Source organism: Argentina silus, assembly GCF_951799395.1.
Source record: "Argentina silus genome assembly, chromosome: 14".
In the NCBI taxonomy this organism is placed as follows: domain Eukaryota; kingdom Metazoa; phylum Chordata; class Actinopteri; order Argentiniformes; family Argentinidae; genus Argentina; species Argentina silus.
This window is the reverse complement of record NC_139668.1, coordinates 11,812,991-11,832,163: the sequence shown is the minus strand read 5'-3', so window position 1 is coordinate 11,832,163 and position 19,173 is coordinate 11,812,991. Positions and strand designations below refer to the sequence as shown.

The 19,173-nt window shown below is 40.2% G+C and overlaps 3 protein-coding genes across 3 annotated transcripts; 2 read left to right on the top strand and 1 right to left on the bottom strand.

Annotated features, from left to right (window-relative positions):
- Window positions 1-5,981: 5,981 nt before the first annotated feature.
- Window positions 5,982-6,935, top strand: LOC310815362 (class A basic helix-loop-helix protein 9; the record flags this gene model as incomplete). Its single annotated transcript, XM_083685099.1, has 1 exon — window positions 5,982-6,935. The coding sequence occupies one exon, from the start codon at window positions 5,982-5,984 to the stop codon at window positions 6,933-6,935; it is 954 nt and encodes a 317-aa protein (XP_083541225.1).
- A 2,742-nt stretch (window positions 6,936-9,677) lies between these two features.
- On the bottom strand, window positions 9,678-18,175 carry chrna10a (cholinergic receptor, nicotinic, alpha 10a; the record flags this gene model as incomplete). Its single annotated transcript, XM_083684422.1, has 5 exons — window positions 18,034-18,175; window positions 12,506-12,651; window positions 11,991-12,145; window positions 10,623-11,155; window positions 9,678-10,396 (listed from the first exon to the last, which is right to left on the bottom strand). Exons 1-5 carry the CDS (start codon window positions 18,152-18,154, stop codon window positions 9,678-9,680), a joined length of 1,674 nt encoding a protein of 557 aa, XP_083540548.1. The 5' UTR covers window positions 18,155-18,175.
- LOC310814950 (post-GPI attachment to proteins factor 2-like) lies at window positions 15,394-17,847 on the top strand (the record flags this gene model as incomplete). The annotated part of the gene is made up of 5 exons (XM_083684528.1): window positions 15,394-15,558; window positions 15,660-15,909; window positions 16,278-16,384; window positions 17,373-17,481; window positions 17,717-17,847. 5 exons carry the CDS (start codon window positions 15,394-15,396, stop codon window positions 17,845-17,847), a joined length of 762 nt encoding a protein of 253 aa, XP_083540654.1.
- Window positions 18,176-19,173: the final 998 nt, after the last annotated feature.

The window sequence follows — 19,173 nt, the reverse complement described above, 5'->3', positions numbered from 1 at the left end:
CTTCAAAGTATTTAGCTTTTCTTGTTATGGTAAAGGTGGAGAAGTTTTTGTTCAACACTTAGTTTTTTTTTGTTCAAAACTGAAACGCCCTGTATTGCTTGTATCTTCCATTCTTGATGTGTCTGTTTCTGACCATAACTGTTTTGTTAAACGCTGGGTTTGCACAGCAAGGGGTGACAGACAACGGGTTGTGTTATTAGCAACTCATATTTCACTGCTGGAATGCATCGCTGTCTCATTAAAAACTAGACGTAAGAGGTATGTCTCTAGAACAGCATACTGTAGAGAAATCATTTCTTAACTCTTTACCCTTTACCCAAGAATAACTTTTCATTTGTGTAAAAAGTGTGTAATTATTATTATTATTATTATTTATTTTTTTAAATATAGACACTCTTATTTGTCTAAGCATTGATCTTCATGATTTTTATATCTATTTGGCATTCTTGATAGAATATTTTGCTTTTCTTGGCACTTAGCTGGGAAAGTTTGTGGCAGGTTCTCACCATGGAAACTGATACAACATCAAGATAACAATACAGCTCACATTTTTACGGTCTGTGTACTGTACATGCACAGCCAAGTCTGATGTGGTTATTGTGTGTGTCATTCTACTTAGAAGATAAAGTAGACAATGTTTTGACGGGACCATCAAGTTTATTTAATATCCACATGCAAGTTTTACAGATTGAAACTGCAATACATGAGTGTTAACAGTGCTGACTACGGTCGGGTACATGAATAAGAAATGAGGAAAGGATGGCACTACTGTACTGAGATGTTATATTCTTTCTTTCAGATTAACTGCTTGGAGCTTTAGAACTTTAATGGATATTAATTAGATATGTGATGATGAATATTCATCTCACGCACGCACACACACACACAATTACAAATGTATTCTGTATTTAATAAGGGGTGGGGGTAACATTCTTTGCAGAGGCATGCTGACTTTTCCTAGTTTTAAACAGCATTTCAAGCCATTTCATTGCATGACTCAACTTTACTCTCATCCAAGCACAAAAATGCAGTGGTGAGTGGTGTTTTAAATAGCTAAAGGCAATTGGCCTACTACTAACAGATCAATAGCAATCGACAGGAGGCAAACCCAGGACATTAGGTTAAAAGGTGAAAGCAGCAACTCTCTCTTTCCACAGGTAAGGGTAGAGCAGACAGCCCCTGGTGGATGAGTCAGAGAGAGAGGGCGGGGCAGGACGGAGGTAGGAGGGGATCCTCCTCTTCCCACAGAATGGAGATCCTGTCCATAAACAGAGGACAAGCTGATCTGCCAATGTAGAACAGCAGAGGGTGAGAGCATGTACTGACATGGTCCATCACAGGTTTAGAGATGCAGGGCCGGAGGGCCGGGGGGAGGGAACCCCAGACTACCTGGCTGATGTCTTTATTACCATCACACCCATTTGGATTCCCCCTGTTTAGCAGGGTCTTAAGTCAAGCTCATGGATGAACAAATTGTGAAATTAGATCTCCCTTCACGTATATTACAATATTATCAAAGACAAGCACACAGTGAAATGGGTTAACAAATGTTTTCATTGGTTTGGTTTCACACTTGAATTAACATGAAGTGATAGGGGGGATGGAAATCATGCCTATTTTGTGTACAGTATATATCATATATCAAGAGGACTTCAATGTTTTTTTGGGCCTAATTAAAAGTCTAAGAAGTAATCCCCCAGGGGGGACATGCATAAGCAACATTAATGATATGAAACATGTTTACAGGCAAGGTTGATTTGCATACTCACTCATTTGAAAGTGCCATCTGAATAAACCCCTAAACATAGATCTACTGCTGTTGGAAGTTAAAGCCACAATCCGTAATTCATGAAGCCGTTTTTGGATATATAAATGTATGACATGTACCCATTGATTCTTGAAAAATATTAGTTATAGATGTCTCAAAATATGTTTAAAACTCCCATTATGTCTGAATTTGAGATTCTTCCAAATCGATTGTGCGGCTCTCCAAGGAGGGTAAAATGTCCTCATTCTCTACACTGCAGTGATGCTGTCAGAAAACTAGACCACAAACTGGACCCCAAGTATCCCTGCTCTCTAATTACACCTGTAGAAATATGCATCCATAAAAAAATATCCAAGACCTCTAATAGTTTCCAGCAAACAACTGCTCATTATCAGGAGACTGACAGGAGATTTACAGTAAATCTCAGAGGAGAAGGGTTGAGTTGGATGCGCCTGCTTTGGAAAAAAAAAGAAAAGAAAAATGCTTGTGTCAATGGGGTGTGCTTGATTTATTCATGGCGACTAATAATTACTGGTGTTTTGTCGTCTGAAAAAAACACAGGGCAACGGATGCTCCAAACTATACAGTTGGAGCTTCTTTTTGTGTTGAGGCTATAAATCTGTCATGCTTGGTTTATAGATCACCTTCCTATGAGTAAGCCTGTTGGTTCACTACTAGTGACATTACACACCACACTCTGGAATAGACTTGGAGCCCAAAATGCTTTCAGTTGCTAAATAAATCTAAGCAGGCAGAGCAAATGACAACACCATAGACAAATGAATGAGTGGAGAAAGTGGAGTCATAATACAGCAATAATGATAGTGGACTTCAGTGTCATCAGTTCAGTTACCGCAATTTGTGGTTTATTCTACCTGGCAGAATGGAACCAATCTGCTCCAGGCAGACTCAAGCTAATGCTACACCCTTCTACAGTACATGTTTGTCAGGGAAAACCCTGACTTGAAGCTCCTAGCACTGTGACCTTCCCACCTTTTTCAAAACCAAACCAATGATTAGCATGCAAAGGCTATGGGTTTTACAAATAATTTTAAATTATAGAGTGAATGAACATCATGACAGAATGCAGGGACCTGTGTTTAAGCTACCTACACATTACATTCTCATTGCAGAACAAGAAAAGGGAGGGCGATATTGTGATTCTTACCTAAACGACATCTTTTTGTTTACAGTACATCAACAGACACATATTGGGTTTTTACTACAGTGTTGCAATGGGGAAAACACCTTGTCCTCCTCACAAGTTTACGTCAGTGCAGTGAACAATACCTTCCCATAACACATTTTTAATAGCTGAAATTACAACTTCATTGTCAACCAGGATATGGATATTTCCTTTTGCATTACTTTAAACCTTGATAATCATAATAGCGTACTGTAGCTACAGATATAAGAATAGTGAGCATAATGCACACTATCAGTATAAAGACTGATTCTTGTTTTATATGTTGCAGAATCTCTTACAAATGCATAAAGTAGCAAACAAACAAAACCAAGTAAAAAGTTATGGACACACACACATTTCTCCACTTGCAAGGTGCACCAAGTTATCACTGTTCTGAAAAATCACTCATTTGACATTGCTGGTGGCTACCAAAGCCTAGATACAAAAGGAAACAATTACAATGGCTACTAGGAGAGGCAAAACACAATCAATCACACAAGTGACAACTTTACACACATCTCTGCAAACTCTTCATTATCTAGGGTTAGGGTTATATTCTATTCCTAATTAAGGATCAGATTTAGATGCATCAATGGCTTATGTAAGGCATTTTGGATTTCTTGTCAGCTCAGAGAGTGAGTTTGGCACAGTGTCTGATCTTGGTTGTCCTGTTGACAATGTCAATAAATAATTGCCATCTGGAGACAATAGAGATGTATTAAATTGAATGACATGACTCTCCCCCTAGTTGAATTCCGAATTGTGCGACATAGAACAACTAGTTGAGTTTTCAATGACAGGGTTAAAATAACCAGGTGGCTCTGACTTTAGAGCACCGGTGTCAGATGGCTTACCCTCATGCTCTTATGATGGAAATGCTAATGCGTAATGAGTGTGCATACATACAGTACCACTTAAGCTAATTCCGTGCTCTGATGGGATAACTCAAAACAAGCACCTCCTAATTGTCTTTTTAGCAGCATGCTGTAAAAACCCAGGCAGGAAGGAAACAAAGCTTTCAATGACCCCTCAATGAGCGTGTAAGTGTTATGGCCCCAGTTGGCCTTTGGGCTGATATGATCAGCAGTGTAAGGCAGTTCAGTCCAACTGGTGAGGGTCCAGGGCCTTAAAAGAAGAAGTGCTGTTGTAAATTTAGTTTTGAGAAGTTTTTGAAAGTAGTCATTCTCAATATAATGACAGTGCCTAAGAAGTTGAAGAAGGTCAATGTTCTTTTAAGGGAAATATATCACTTGCTCATGCGTTTGATCCCTAAAAACGATGGCTCATAATGGGTACGTTTCATGCTGGAGGCATGTGAAATGCTTGAGGTCTGTCTTGTGACCTCTTTGTAAAAAAAAAAAGGAACATTTTTTTATAAAACATTGCTATTGAAAATATAGATATAGATAATATGTTTGGAAGCTATTTGTCTCATATGCTCTTTTAAATTCAAACCAGATACACTACCATATGTGAACAATAAACTGAGCAAAACAAAACTAGGTTTGACAAAAACAAAACAAAACTGTCAACACAAGAATTTCAGAGAAAATGACAGATCGTAAAGAGAAAAGTGATGCCCTGGGATAGGATGACTGCTTCTACTAAATCAAACCATTAAAGTTTCCTTTTATTTTGACTGTATTGTAATCCATTCATTTGGATGAATGGTTCCGCTCACTTAAAAACTGTCTCACAGGGGTGGGGTAGTGGGGGAGGGGGGAGGGGGGGGGGTTAGGTAGGCGGCGGAAGAAGGAACAACGTAGCACACAGGGGCCAAGCACTTGAGCCAACAGTGATCACAGGTGATAATTGTAAAAAAATGTGCTCCCTTTTCCCCTGCTTTGAAGTCGTGGCCCTTGTCTGTTCATGCCCTGAAGGCCACTCAGGCAAGATTTATGGTACAGGTACACAGTAGACACCTAAATTACACTATCCCTAACTCAAGCCACACCAGAGTAGGAATCAGTCAATAGAACGTGGCTAATTGTTGCCATGAAGATATCTGATTTGTTATAATAATTAATAGTTATTTCGTTCTAGACACCCGAAGTGCCTACATTGAAAGGGGGAGAACTCTTCTTTTCCTCAGTTATAAGTGTTTATATATTTATCGTATTTTATAAATTTATCGAAAAGGATGAACCCGTCTATTTGTCAGGAGGAGAGCCACAATTTGTTATTCTTTTCAGTTAAACAAGTGTGTGTGTGTGTGTGTGTGTGTGTGTGTGTGTGTGTGTGTGTGTGTGTGTGTGTATGTGTGTGAATGTGTATGTGTATTTTTATCATTATAATGTAATGAAATCATGTAATCTCACCCTAACAGCATTTTATAACATGTATTATACAAGTGTCTTAACTGTCACTGATAAACGTTCTCTGTACTCGGAAAAAAAATCCTTGTTGTGATCTCATTATTTTCAAAGATAGCATTTCTAGCTGTCAAGAAGACATTCATTGTAGAATGTGAAAGACATTTCACAAATGCCTTCCCTGTACCTTAATACCATGTTTTCAAAGCTTTGACAAAGTAGACGTCAGCAGCACCACTTAGTACATCATCACACATGCAAGTTCCCTTGTGACACTTTTAATAATAATGCATGGAGATCCTGCATGACTGCAAGAGGGCGTGTCTGAGTCTGAGCAGTTGATGGATCCTAGCCTCTACCCCCGTTTGCCTGGAGGGCTCTCGTAAACACAGAATATACCTTTGCTTATAGGCCAGCCTACTACATGACACGTAAAACAGACGTGTCTTTAAAAGTGCCTCTCACCTGTCTGACCCAGCTAGACGTATAAACTGAGTCAGTGAGAGGAGCTGAGTGACTGGGAGAGGATCTGAGCTTGAGATATGGGTGGAGACACCACAACCACACAGGACGGACTAGGAGCTTGGAACTAACAGCCCCCAGAGACGCCTCTTATCCTCTGTACTTCAGCTCCAAAGGTAAACATCTGTGTTGTCTTCAGCCTCAGCCTCACCCTATCTTCTCAACAAACACAGGGGGGTTAGTGGCGTCAGCCATGAGCAGCATGGCCAGTCTGACAGAGTCGGAGTTCTCCGAGGAGGATCTTGAAGACACTCTTGACCCACTTGATCCCAACGAGGATAGTGGCAGCGGCAGTGAGGCCGGTGCCAAGAAGTCTTCCCTGGAGAGCGAGGGTGTGGCCGCCGCTGGCCCAGATGAGGTCACGGCCAATAAGAGGCACGGTCGGCCCGTGCGTTCCAAGGCCCGACGGAAAGCCGCCAACGTGCGGGAGCGCAAGCGCATCCTGGACTACAACCAGGCCTTCAACGCCCTGCGCACCGTCCTCAAGCACGACCTCGGTGGCAAGCGGCTGTCCAAAATCACCACACTCAAGCGTGCCATCAACCGCATCTCCTCGCTGTCTGTGTTCCTGCGCACCCACCCAGTGCCAGCCCCACCAGACCAGCCTCCCTGCACCCACGTGGAGTGTAATGGGAAGAGGAGAGGAGAGGAGCCCAGGTCAGACCTGGGGAAGGACAGGGGCTTCCATTCCCTGGCAGAAACCTACCAGGAGACCTACAGTGTGTGTAGGCCACACCAGCACCAACAGCATCAGCACCAACAACAGCAGCAGCAGCAGCAGGAACCTCACAGTGCACGCACAATGAAGTCTCCTTCAGAGCTACAGCTCTTCAGAGACACCCCCGGACACTGTAGCCTCTCCTGCCCGTCCTCCCCACCTTACGTCCTATACTCGCCCCCTGAAACCCAGCTTTACATCCCCCATGGACATGGACGTCACGGCCACCACCGAGAGGAACTCGGCAGCCCCCCTTATTATGGCAGTGAATGGAGTAGGGGGTCAGGTTACCCCATTGAAGTGAGGGCAACCTGTCCCCAGAGCCACACGGACAACGTTTCAGACTCCCCTACTGCTGTTCCCTTGGCTTGGCAGCTGAGTTACCTGCCAGGCTCTACAGGGTACCAGCAGTTCCTTACCATGCACTGAAGGGTCAAGGGACACCATAGTTGGGAGGACATGTTCAAGAAAAAATACTATGTAAGTGCACCACCCACCCCACAGCTCATATTCTGAACAGAAGCAATAGTATTCACTGCTGAATTGTAAATGACAAACAAAGAAGATGTGCATAATAGTATGGCATGTACTGTATGTCCAAATATATACATGTGACTATGTCTATGTCTATGTCTATGACTATGACTATGTCTATGTCTATGTCTATGTCTATGACTATGACTATGACTATGACTATGACATATGACATATGACATAAGACTATGTCTATGACTATGACTATGACATATGACTATGACTATGTATGTCTACAATGATGACCTAGGGTATTTGCCTTTAAAGGTTTATTTCCTAGCCATGTACCTCAGTTGTTAAAATAGAAAATGATAAAAGTGTTGAAATTAATGAAATTTCATAGCACACATAGTATGTGGCATATGTATTTCTAACTGCAATAAAGCAATTCAAATGTGTTTTAACATTTTAACGTGTTTGTTAGGCAGTATACGTGTGAAATATGAAATCGACTAAGATATGAGTTGTCAGTCTGAAGGCAGTTGTCAGTCTGAAGGACAACAAAACATATCATTTGTAAGATTTGTTTACATGAGAGAGATGACTGTTTTTTCAATGAGAATCCAATGCAATGCCTTTACCCTAAACCCCAGATAAAGCAACTTTTAGCAAATAGTGTCGACAGTCAGAGAATTGTTATCATGCAATGTTTATTTTTGTGTTGGACATACGTATGAACGTATTAATGTAATAAACATGATCATAAAAACACTGTGGACAAATGTTACTTTAAATGACAAAAAGGCTATGTACCTTTATAATACTTTTAGATCCAAAACATCAGGTAACAAAAAAAGAAAGAACATGCTGCACATCCTGTACCCATGTGTAGGAATATTTAGTTAAATTAGGGGTCATGCAGGCTATGGAATCAGAGAAAATGGCTGGTTGTTAGGACAGTTAGGGCCTTGGTTGTCTCATCTGGTTGCCTGTGTGCCACCTACTGGCCACCCAACACCATGTCGAGCTTCAGAGGCAAGCCAGCAGTGGTTTGTATGGTGTCATGGCTGTCTTAGCTGATATACAAGATTGAGTCCACATACAGTTTTAGTGCCAAAGTCCCTAATCTGACCCCCTCATCTAATGTTTCAGAAACTAAGACATAAAGGCTTTTGTGTGTGTGTAAACTTGCTAGGAGACTGTGTTGCAAAATGTACCCTTGTGTTGACTAAAAGCCTGTACTTTATAGTAACTGGGGTGGTGAAAACACACCATTAGAACTGAAGTTGGAAAGTACCGTCTAAATCAGGCTTGCCATAGAAAGTGCATTCATTTCACAAGAGGATTCCTAGGGTTTCTGAGCTGAGCTAATTAACTTTTTTTCCTTATTGAGGAGCAGGGTGAGATCATTAGGGAATGGAAGTTGACACAACAAAACACTGAACAGGAGGTGCAGTTCAATTCATTTCAAGAGAAGGAGGGGGCCAGGCTAGTATACCTGTAGCTCTGGTCCATAGTCAGATGGTTCCTTACCCTGAAAGTAGTCCTGTAGTCCATGGGCTAGGTGAAACTGTAATCCATGGTTTAGTTTAAATAGCCACGACTAATTTCACCTTACTTTGGTCACTGTAAGAAAAAATCAATGGGAGTGAATGGGGGCAGTAGACAAAGTCTTTCTGACTTGGTTGGTAGTCACTTTGAGGTGATTTGGCCACAAAATTGAACTTTTTGTACTGCTCCCATTCACACCCATTGTTTTTTAAATTAGCTGCAGTTAGTAGTGGCTATTGAAACAAATCTGAACCATGGATTGCTGTTTCTCCTGGCCCATAGACTACTTTCAGGGTAAGGAACCATCTTTAACAATATAACATACATGATAACATACATTACATTTAATTTGTACAAGTTTATAAGTACAGCATTCAGAGACAGACTTGGCAAACTTGTAACATAAAACTAGTTGAATGTTTTGTGCTATTTATGAAATGACTGTTTTCTTATCCATCTAAAGTTAGAATTATAACTCTACCCATTAGTAATACTGATAGTAATTTTCCAGTTATAAACTATCCATAGTTATTGTGTTCTTATGGTTGGTGAATCTAACTTTGTTCTGTGCAATGTCACCAAAGTACTGGCTCACTATTTCCCTTAATCAGGTATGTACAGTACTCTATTTCAAAATATTGCGATGCCCTAAGGATATATATATATATATATATATATATATATATATATATATATATATATATATATATATCCTATATTAAATTGTCTGAAATCATTTAATCATACCTGAACAGAAAAGGTTACACTTAGCCTACTGAAATTCCCTTTCATGTTCACTTTGATAATAGACATCAGTGCACAATAAAAAATAGAATCAATACACATAACCTGATAAGTAAAGTTTAAAAGCAAACATCAACAGAGACTGTGGGCTCACAATTCAAAATTACTTTTATATAATTGATACAGGTAAATCCCAAAAGTATTTACCAGTTTTTCTCATACCTACAAGGACAACTGATTAACTGGTTAAGGTTAGGGTTAGGGTTAGGGTTAGGGTTAGGGTTAAACCTTTTATCTAAGAGTGTATAAAAAGCAAAGCATGAAAGGTAAAAGAAAAGTGGGCAATAACAATCACTACTAGAGTACATTGCACAGCTTGATTCCCTCTAAACTAGTCTGAACTCAGATGACTTTCCCCATAATGAGTAGGCTCATGAAAAACACCATGATGAAAAAGATCCACATGAAGAATCGGTCTAAGACCTTGGCCACCTTCTTCCACTCCCCAGTCCTTTTCTGTGTGGCTCTCTGATCTCTATAGCAGTTGGCAATGTACTCTATATTCCTCAGGAGCTGCTGCTGTTGGCATGTGCACAGGGTCTTGTACGCAGCCTCTCTCCCATTACCCATTCCGTCACTCACACCCCCTTTCCTATATTTCCTCGCCGCCCCCAGTGTGTCCCACGTGTCACAGTCCTGGCTCAAGAACGTGCCGTCCCTCCCATACCGTCCCTCCCAGGCGCCGTCGTGGTTGGTAGGGTTTCTCCCCATTGAGCCTGTGGGACTCCTCATCTGACCCATGTCCTCTCTCTCCTCTGGAATTTTGGGGACCTCCTGAACTCTCTCCTCCTTCAACGTGAAGTCCTCTCTGCCGGCTTGTCCATTCATGGTACAGTTGGTGCTTCTCTGAGGAGTAGGAGGCTCTTTTTCTGGCTGCACTGACATGCAGTTTTCCCCTACTTCATACACGAAGCACACCCTGGCCATGTACTGCAGGATGAATGTCTTAGCCCATTTGGGTACAGGTTTAGCATCTGGGCCACAGTGGTGGATGTTCATGATAAAGATGGTCAGGGCAGTGGAGGCAGTTATCATGGTCATGGTGGCTATGTAGTACTTTCCTGTAGGAAGAAGAAAGGGAAAGAGGTTACAGAAGACCTACTGCTGCTGCCCCTCATTCTCACATTGATAAAATCATTTCACATAATCTTCTATGAGCTATATGTACCTTCAGTATATCATTTTAGGTCATTTTATCCCTAGAAAAACCTGTAATGGAGTAAAAATTCAACAGTATTACAATGTTACACATCTTTTCTTCACTACATACTTGCCGATTGTCCTTACCAATGAGTGGCACGTTCTCTGAGGGTGGCATGATCTCTGCCACCAGCAGTTGAAAAACAGTGAGTGCCAGCATCACAGTGACACCCAGGGACACCTTCTCCCCCGAGTCAGCAGGCAGGTAGAAGCCCAGCGGAGCCAGGAAGGAGATCATCACACAGGGGATCAGAAGGTTGAAGACATAGAAGGAAGCCCTCCTCTTGAGTTTGAGAGTGTAGGTCACATCTGGGTAGGGGTCAGCACAGCAGCCATACAGAATGATGTTCCTCTGAGCGGGCATACCCAGCACCTCCCATTCTACATTCGCCACCACGTCCGCCAGGTCTGCGCTTTCCATGGCGTTATGAATGTCCACAAGGTTTCCATTGTATGTCCAGGAGCCGTAGGTGAGGCCACACTGCTGGGCGTCGAACGGGAAGAAAGACACGTCCACCTTACAGGAGCTCTTGGTGATGGCAGGGGAATCCCACATGATCTGCCCGTCATTACGGATCACCACGTTAGTGTCCATGGAGCCAGTGAAATGGTCATCTGCACTGAAATACAATGAGGTCATTGCTAGGAATAAGAATTAAGTTTTGATTCCAGAAAAACTATATCGGTTAGTGTTTTCAAAAGGACAACAATTCACAATTCATATTAAGGCCATTCACACTGGCAGTTTGATGTGTATCAAATCATATTTTTTCCCATATCTGATTCAAAACAGATTTTTTTGCTGCAGTCTGAATAGGCAAAAACCACATGCAATCAGATATTTTGAACCACATTTCAAACCACATTCAGAGGTGGTTTGAAATCAGATACAAATCTGATTCCTGGCCATGTGATTTGTGTCTGAACCTGAATGATTTTTTCGTCACTGCAAAAATGCGAAAATGTAAATATCATGCAATAAATCAGAAAGACAAAAATAATTAAATATGTAAGAAAAACAATTCTTCAACAAGACGTGAAAAGGAGAAGAGTTAACACCTCTTCTTAAGTTGCCAGTAATGGTTAAACTACACAGATTACCACAAGAGCTAAATATTCACACACTGGCAGAAAGCAGAAAGAGACCTGACCCTCAATGAATAAATGGCTTCAAGGAATGTTCAGCTTGTGCCTTTACATCACAAAAAAAGAACAGGCTGTGTGTGGAATAGATAGCAGGAGCAACTGACTCTTAGAAAAAAAGAGTTGCAATTTAGAACCCTTGTTGGTTCCATGCAGAACCCTTTCCACAGAGAGGATTCTACGTGGCACCAAAACAGGTTCATCAAAGGGTTCTCCTCCAGGGACAGCAGAAGAACTCCTTTTGGTTGTAGAACCATTTTTTTCTAAGAGTGTAGAGCTCCCTCTGATTAACCCAATATCAGTCCGACCTACTTGTTATATAGGACTATATCAGGTCTCCATACATAACTACTAGGTATACGGATGGTATCAAGTCCATCATAATCATCTTTATTCCAGGTGAGGTACGCATCTATCCACACCTGTCGTATCCATAAATATGCGGTCAAAATCTGGTTACGTTCATCCTGAAACAGAGGGAAAACGGTTAGCAATTGCTTTATGTCACTAATTTACATTACATTAGTGGTCACAAACAAGTTACCATATGGAATACAACGTGTGTATGTGCGTGAAACTGAAATATCAAAGTGCACAAATACAAAATGTCTAAACAAGCAAACAGTGCCAGGCAAACATTAAAAACATGTGTAATAATCTCAGTTAGAAACATGTGAAATAATCTCAATTATTTCTCAAACTTCCATTAGCATAGACTGATTGACTTTAAAACTTCTAATATATGTAGTAAAATCTATTGTCTAGAGAAAGTGTGTGTGTGTGTGTGTGTGTGTGTGTGTGTGTGTGTGTGGCTGATGTCATTTTACCATGTCAATGATTTGTGATAAGGTGATCTGCAGAGTGACATTCAGAATGTTCTCTGTGTCCTCCACGGGCCTCAGGGCACTTGTGTAGTTACCGAACAAATCATTCAGAAGCTTCTGGGCATATTTCCCATGGGCACTCCAGCAGGCTGGGGCAGGACACCCATAGCCATGTTGATAAGGTCGAAGAAACAGTGGGCACAAGTAGAAGTGTATGAGAGAATATGTAAACACATGACAGATGGTTCAGAATACTGGGACGAGGGGGATTTCAGGGTAGATTACCCTGCTAAAGCTATAGAAGGAGATCAAGCAAATCTGCCATTATGCGCCATCAGATACAGCTATGGGGACCTCTGCTGACCCTGAGCATGTTGTGTTGATTTCCACCCTAATCCTGTGGCACACCACATAAAACCACAAATACATGCTTATGCATGATATTTCATTAAGTTTACATGGTCAACATATAAAATCTTAAAAAAAACAAACAGTGTTGTTTTGGATTACAAGTCTTACCAAATGTTATTGGATGATTGTATTGTACAGTAGACTACCGTCTCAGCAATAACAGCATACCGAATACTTTATTTTACAATTTCACAGAAGTAGAGGAGTATTTACAGTATATGAGTTTGCAATGGGCTAAACTTGCAAATCCTCATCTCTGTTTAAGGGAGTTGAATTCTCTCTTCATTCCTCGGAATCCATTGTTTAACTTAGAGAGCATGAGTGCACATTTTGAATTTTAGATTTAGACATTAGATTTTTCCTAGAATTCATTTCAAGCTTGTGACAAATGTACTTGAGTTAAGAACACTGCCAGAGGCAATGTTTACTAAATCCCTCAGTGGGATTTAGGTATAAGCCAGATGTTAACAGTGCTTCGCTGTTTCAATAAAACCTTTTGAGAGGGATGCAGAGAAGGGCCACAGGATTACAGTCCATAAACCAATCCCTAAACAACTAGCTCAGTTTCCGGATCTAGAGAAATGAAAATCATCATGAAAACATGAAAAGATGAAAACATCTAACAACATATTATGAATAAACTAACAACATTAACAATGTACTTCACATATTATAATAAGATCTAAGGAAATCCAATAGCATCCTATCTGTCTATCTATCTATCTATCTATCTATCTATCTATCTATCTATCTATCTATCTATCTATCTATCTATCTATCTATCAGAGTTTAAGTCACCACTTGAATAATGCTGGGAAATAAGGCATTGAGAACAATCTTTGCAATTAGATTGTACTACAGTCCCAATGGGGTCAATCATCTGTAAAACACCTGTAATGCCTTGCATGTCATGTTTTCATTAACATACTGAACAATTCTCAAATAACTTTAAAATTCGCATTTTATACTCTTTTCATATGCACTTAAGGCTACTGTTTTCTTAACATATAAATGCAATTGTGCATTGTATTTTCAACTTCCAGCAAAAGAGAGAAACCTAGCCATACCTGGAACAATATTCATACAGAGAATAAAATGGATTAATACTCGAATTCCCCATAGTTTCATCTTGCTGTACTATATGTAACTGGTTATCTCGGTCCAAAAATATGCCAGTTGATCATTTTAGCGACGCAATTGCCATCAGATGTACCAGTCCTTTTTCCAAGAGGACAGTTGAATATGTGAGGAAAGAGGGCAGAGGAGGCGGGGGTGGGGGATTGACAGACGACACGCGTTTTAATCACTTGCGTGGCCAACGCTCATGACGGAAAGCGTGGGGATATTGTGTTTATACAGATATTACAGTGATATTACAAAGTGACATATATGTAGGCAATTAGCAATCAGACCACAAATCAAATGTGTTTTATATTGTATGTGTATATATATATATATATCAAATGTGTTTTATATTGTATGTGTATATACACACACAATATAAAACACATTTGATTTGTGGACTGATTGCTAATTGATTATTAGCTCATTTCAATGCGGCACAAATTCAGAACCAAGGATAGCTCCCGTGAGTCTCTTTCAAACTGAGTCTTTTTAAGAGACTTTGCACAGTCTAGTTTGCATGGCGTGGCTAGCGAGACCACAGGCTAGGCTATGAAGATGCCCTGGAAACAATTGTCTCTCGTGGTTGTCATACCGAGATATATTTTATATTTCATGTTCTATTCCAAGATAGAGAAATCATGTCATATGACTGGTTCTTGATCTGCACGACTTTTTGATAGGTTGCCTTTTCGCTGCTGTGCCGCAGCATTTCTCTTCCGGTTATCACAAGAAGTGCTGCTCCGAACCTGTACAGAGATCATCTTCTTTTAGCTGCTACTCACAAAGCTTGGCTACAGTAGGCCTATTTCTTTAAAACAATATTTACATGATATTAGAATTATTAGGAAGATATAGAGCAGCGGTGTGATGTTGATGATGATCCAGTTACAGTAGGACGCTTTTGCATCTTATTGGTGCTCTGAATTTAGCTCCCTTTTTTTGGGGAGAAGATATTACAATCGCGAGAATAACCGTATCAATTTAAGTCTTAGCATTAACAGAATACAGTAAAAATGCATGGACATGTAATGAGCCTGTCCAATTAAATACTATAGAGAGCATTTCTGTTCTGTGAATGCAAGTGTTTACCTTTCTATGAACAATTGACCTGTATCATGCTGCCCTTGAAGGTATGAATAATTCAAATCATATTATAGATATGGACCAACCACACAGTCAATGTCTTGCCTTAAATCACACACATGTTTGATTTTGCATAAAGCATGTTCAACTCCCTAATCTCTTTATATATGATGATGCATTGGGAAATGTCACAAACTATTAGCACACAATATAAATACAATATGTCTGCAAGACTATTTTTGTACATAAATATGACCATGTCCCAGTCTAGGATGATGCAGGGACCTAATATCCTGGGACATGACAAGCCTCTGATCAGACTGTCATTCACCACCTGTGTTGTGGGCACCGTCAGTCTGCCACTGCTTGGCTTAACAACTTGCATCTTCATATCCTCTGTTTTCCATTTTGAGGACTCCACTGAAACTCATTGCAAGGTAATCACAATGTTTTTGTTATCTAAAGGTTGCACACACACAAATACATGTATTTTCAATTGTCCTGATTTTTTATCTATTTGGTGTTGTTGCTGCTGTAGGTTCCCAATTATCTGCCCTCTGTTAGTGCGTCCATAAGTCTGAGCCCTGAGAGCCACATCTGGCGCTTCTGCATTGGTTTACACTCTGCACCTCGCTTCCTAGTTACAGTGGCCTACTTCAACTTCTATAAGGGCCGCTTCGCTTCAAGGGGCCTGGAGTGGTTGCTCAGCTGCCTCAACCTGGTTTGTGCAATCACTGAAAACTTTGGTCTCCTGCTCCTCACCTACGTTTCATCCAATGAGACATACCGTGAGTGACCTTTGAGTGACCTTTAATTGTCATTTTATCACTATGGGCATAGCAGATTACATTCAAAAACAGTACAAATAATCAATTGGATTAAAAGGTGTTTAGTCCTTCATGACTTGAACAATGGCTTACAGGTATTTGATTGTTTAATAGTAGGTTTTACAGCCTGGGATCAGACTAAGAATGTTGCTAAGCTAAGTGAATATAAATCTGTCCAGTCCCAGGGTCCCTTATTATTTGATTTAACTCTTTTTTTTTAGGGATCACTCTTATAATTCACTTGTGACATTCTATTGCTGTTTCTAGAATATCATTGTTTTTTAAAATGACAAATAAAGCCTTTCTCCCTGTCTGTCTTTTCCCCTTAGTTGTCCATAAGGAAGGTTTTGTCCTCTTCATAGCCAGTTCTCTAATCCACATGTTGATCACCTGTCGGCTATGGCAGGTTATAAACAAGTACTCAATGAGTCCTGAGGTAAGGTGACTTCCTTTGGCTCTGCACTTCATCTGCAAATGTTCAGGCAAATTCTCTTCAAATTTTATGCCAATGATCTACATTGGTAATATGTTGAAAGTGCATGAAAGACAAAAGTAAAACTACAAGAAGAAAGCAATTATGAAGAATTGATGTTCTTCCTCAAACGCAGAGCAAATCATTTTTATATTGCAGACGATGCTAATTTGGTTTCCTGGCTAGGCAGATGAGTTCTTGTAAATCCTCCAAGAGGGACTTTTTGTGACTTCATCAAACTGTTGTCTGCAAAGTTAAAGAGAGTTGCTACAGACTTCTTGAGTACAAAGTGAAACATTTCGGTCTCTAAATGCTGAGCAGAGTTTTTTGGCGAACAATGACTTACTGTGTTGCAGTGACTCAAACCACTGTTATTCTTTGCTTGAAGAAATACCAGTATTTTGAACAGAAGCATATCTGTCATAATGGGCGTTGCTGTGGTCTGTTGTGCCAGACCTGGAGGAAGGGAAGCCCCTGGCTGTGTTTACTGTATCCTAATCTAAAAAATCTGCCCTCAAAGATGTTAGGGTTTTAGGGATGGGCAGTATGTTAGAACTAGATTATCACCCATATAAACTCCAGAAGATGAGGGGAAATTGTGTCACTTTGAGCAGTAGAAATAGAATTTGTGGAAGGATGTGGCTGAATTAGACAGTGTGTTTCTACACCAGCTGCTGCATGCTTCCCCATCAGAGTTGCTGCCTCGTCGTGACGGGTTTCTCACAGTTTCTCACTGCTTACTGCAGATTTAGATGTACACCACATTGGTGGTGAATTGTTCATAAAACATTGCTCATCAATCCATACTGGATTAGATACTTTTTTTAAATGACAAAAGGGTTGAAGCCATGGTATACAACCATGTTATTACACTGTAATTAAACATAACAGATGATTTTGCAGTATTACAATAATTGATATATCATTGCATTTATTTATTTTTCTCACACAGGACCTGAAATCTTTCCACTGGAAAATACGTATTTTGATTCTCAACATATCTTTCTGCTCTTTTGCGGCTTACTTTTACTGGAAACACAATGTGTACTGTGAATCAGGGAGTAAGTACAGCATAAATGAAGCAGTGTTTGGGTCCATCCTATTTCAATTCAGCTAACCCCACACAAAAAAGGTTCTACCTACAACCAAAAAGGGTTATATGGCTGTCCATGTAGGAGAAATATTTTTGGTTCTAGGTCTAACCTTTTTTCTAAGAGTGTATTGTTATGAATTGTGATCTCTGCCAAAGTGTTAATGCATAGTAATACTCTGCTCTCTCTCTCCTAACTTTCTCAGGCTACACTTTTTTTGCCCTCTTTGAGTATTTGGTGGTGTTCTCCAATATGGCTTTCCACTTAACAGCATTCTGGGACTTTAAGAGCAGAGAGGTAGTGGTCATCTCACCAACAGAGGACAAAGACTTCTGACTGGGGAATCGACGGGCAGGTGCCAGGTGTGCAATCACCCACCCACCACCCACCATCAACGGTGCTGACCCTGTTCGAGAGGGGGAGGAGCATGAAGAGAGTTTCTTTCATATATTTACATGGTGATGTCATGTCTAAAACAATCATTATTTTGTTTCTCTTGGCTATGTAACCTGAAAATCACACACACACACACACACACACACACACACACACACACACACACACACATATATATATATATATATATATATATATATATACATACACATATATATATATATACTGTACTGTACTGTACCAACATAGTGATACAAGTGAATGTAGATATTTGGCGTAAAGTGCAGTATGGTGAATAGAACTTAAATGGTCTGTGCTCATTTGGGACAATAGGGCTACAAACTTGACAATTGCCAATGGTGTTGCCGGTCTTAACATGAGTGGTACATATAGCAGTCTGTTTGTTTCCCAATCTCTCACAGTATTTTCAGCATTCTGAGTCATTACAAGCGGATGCTGAGCTGTCAGTCAGGGGTTAACCATAGGCAAAATTTGAGGAAGCTAACATGTAGAGCAAATCAACTTCCTATTTTATAAAGAGGAGAGAGAGAGAGAGAGAGAGAGAGAGAGAGAGAGACCTTGGATTGGGGTGCTGTATGGGACGTTGTTATTGTATACTGTACACATTTATCCCATATCCCTTTTATCACCAAGGTGATATTATTTGTATATTTTTAAATCTTGGACTTTGGTTTGGTTCTCACACAAAGAGGGATCTGTTATTCCCAGTGTTTCTGCCCACAGGCAAAGGGACCAATGCCAGATATGTTCGACATAGAGGCTCTGTCCATGCCTTATTTTACTGTCAAATGAGTGACAGTGGCCTGAGGTAAGGGACTTTGGGCTGTAAATGAAAATGTATCTTTCACAGCTCTGTAACAGCCAGCTGGGTTATTTGACTTCCAAATTAGAAGGCAAATCAAGGACTGCATTATTGTTTAGCATTAAGGTTTGTGTTCACATCCAGTGACTCGTCCAGTGACCATGGAAATGTCATTGGATTTTTGAAGTATCAATCACATGCATGTTCTGTATCTTGGTTTTGTTTCTTTCTAATTCTTATGATCTAATTCTTTCTAATTTCTTTTTAGATCTTAAATTCAATAAATCAATGTACGGTTATACTTATCTTATAGTTACTTTTAAGACCTTGTTGCACATTTATTTGCTATATCATATGCTAAGAATAAAGTTATAACACACAATGTTCAGTCTTGATTTATATAACATCTGATATTAAGTAAGCCACCACTCCCTAGGGTGGAT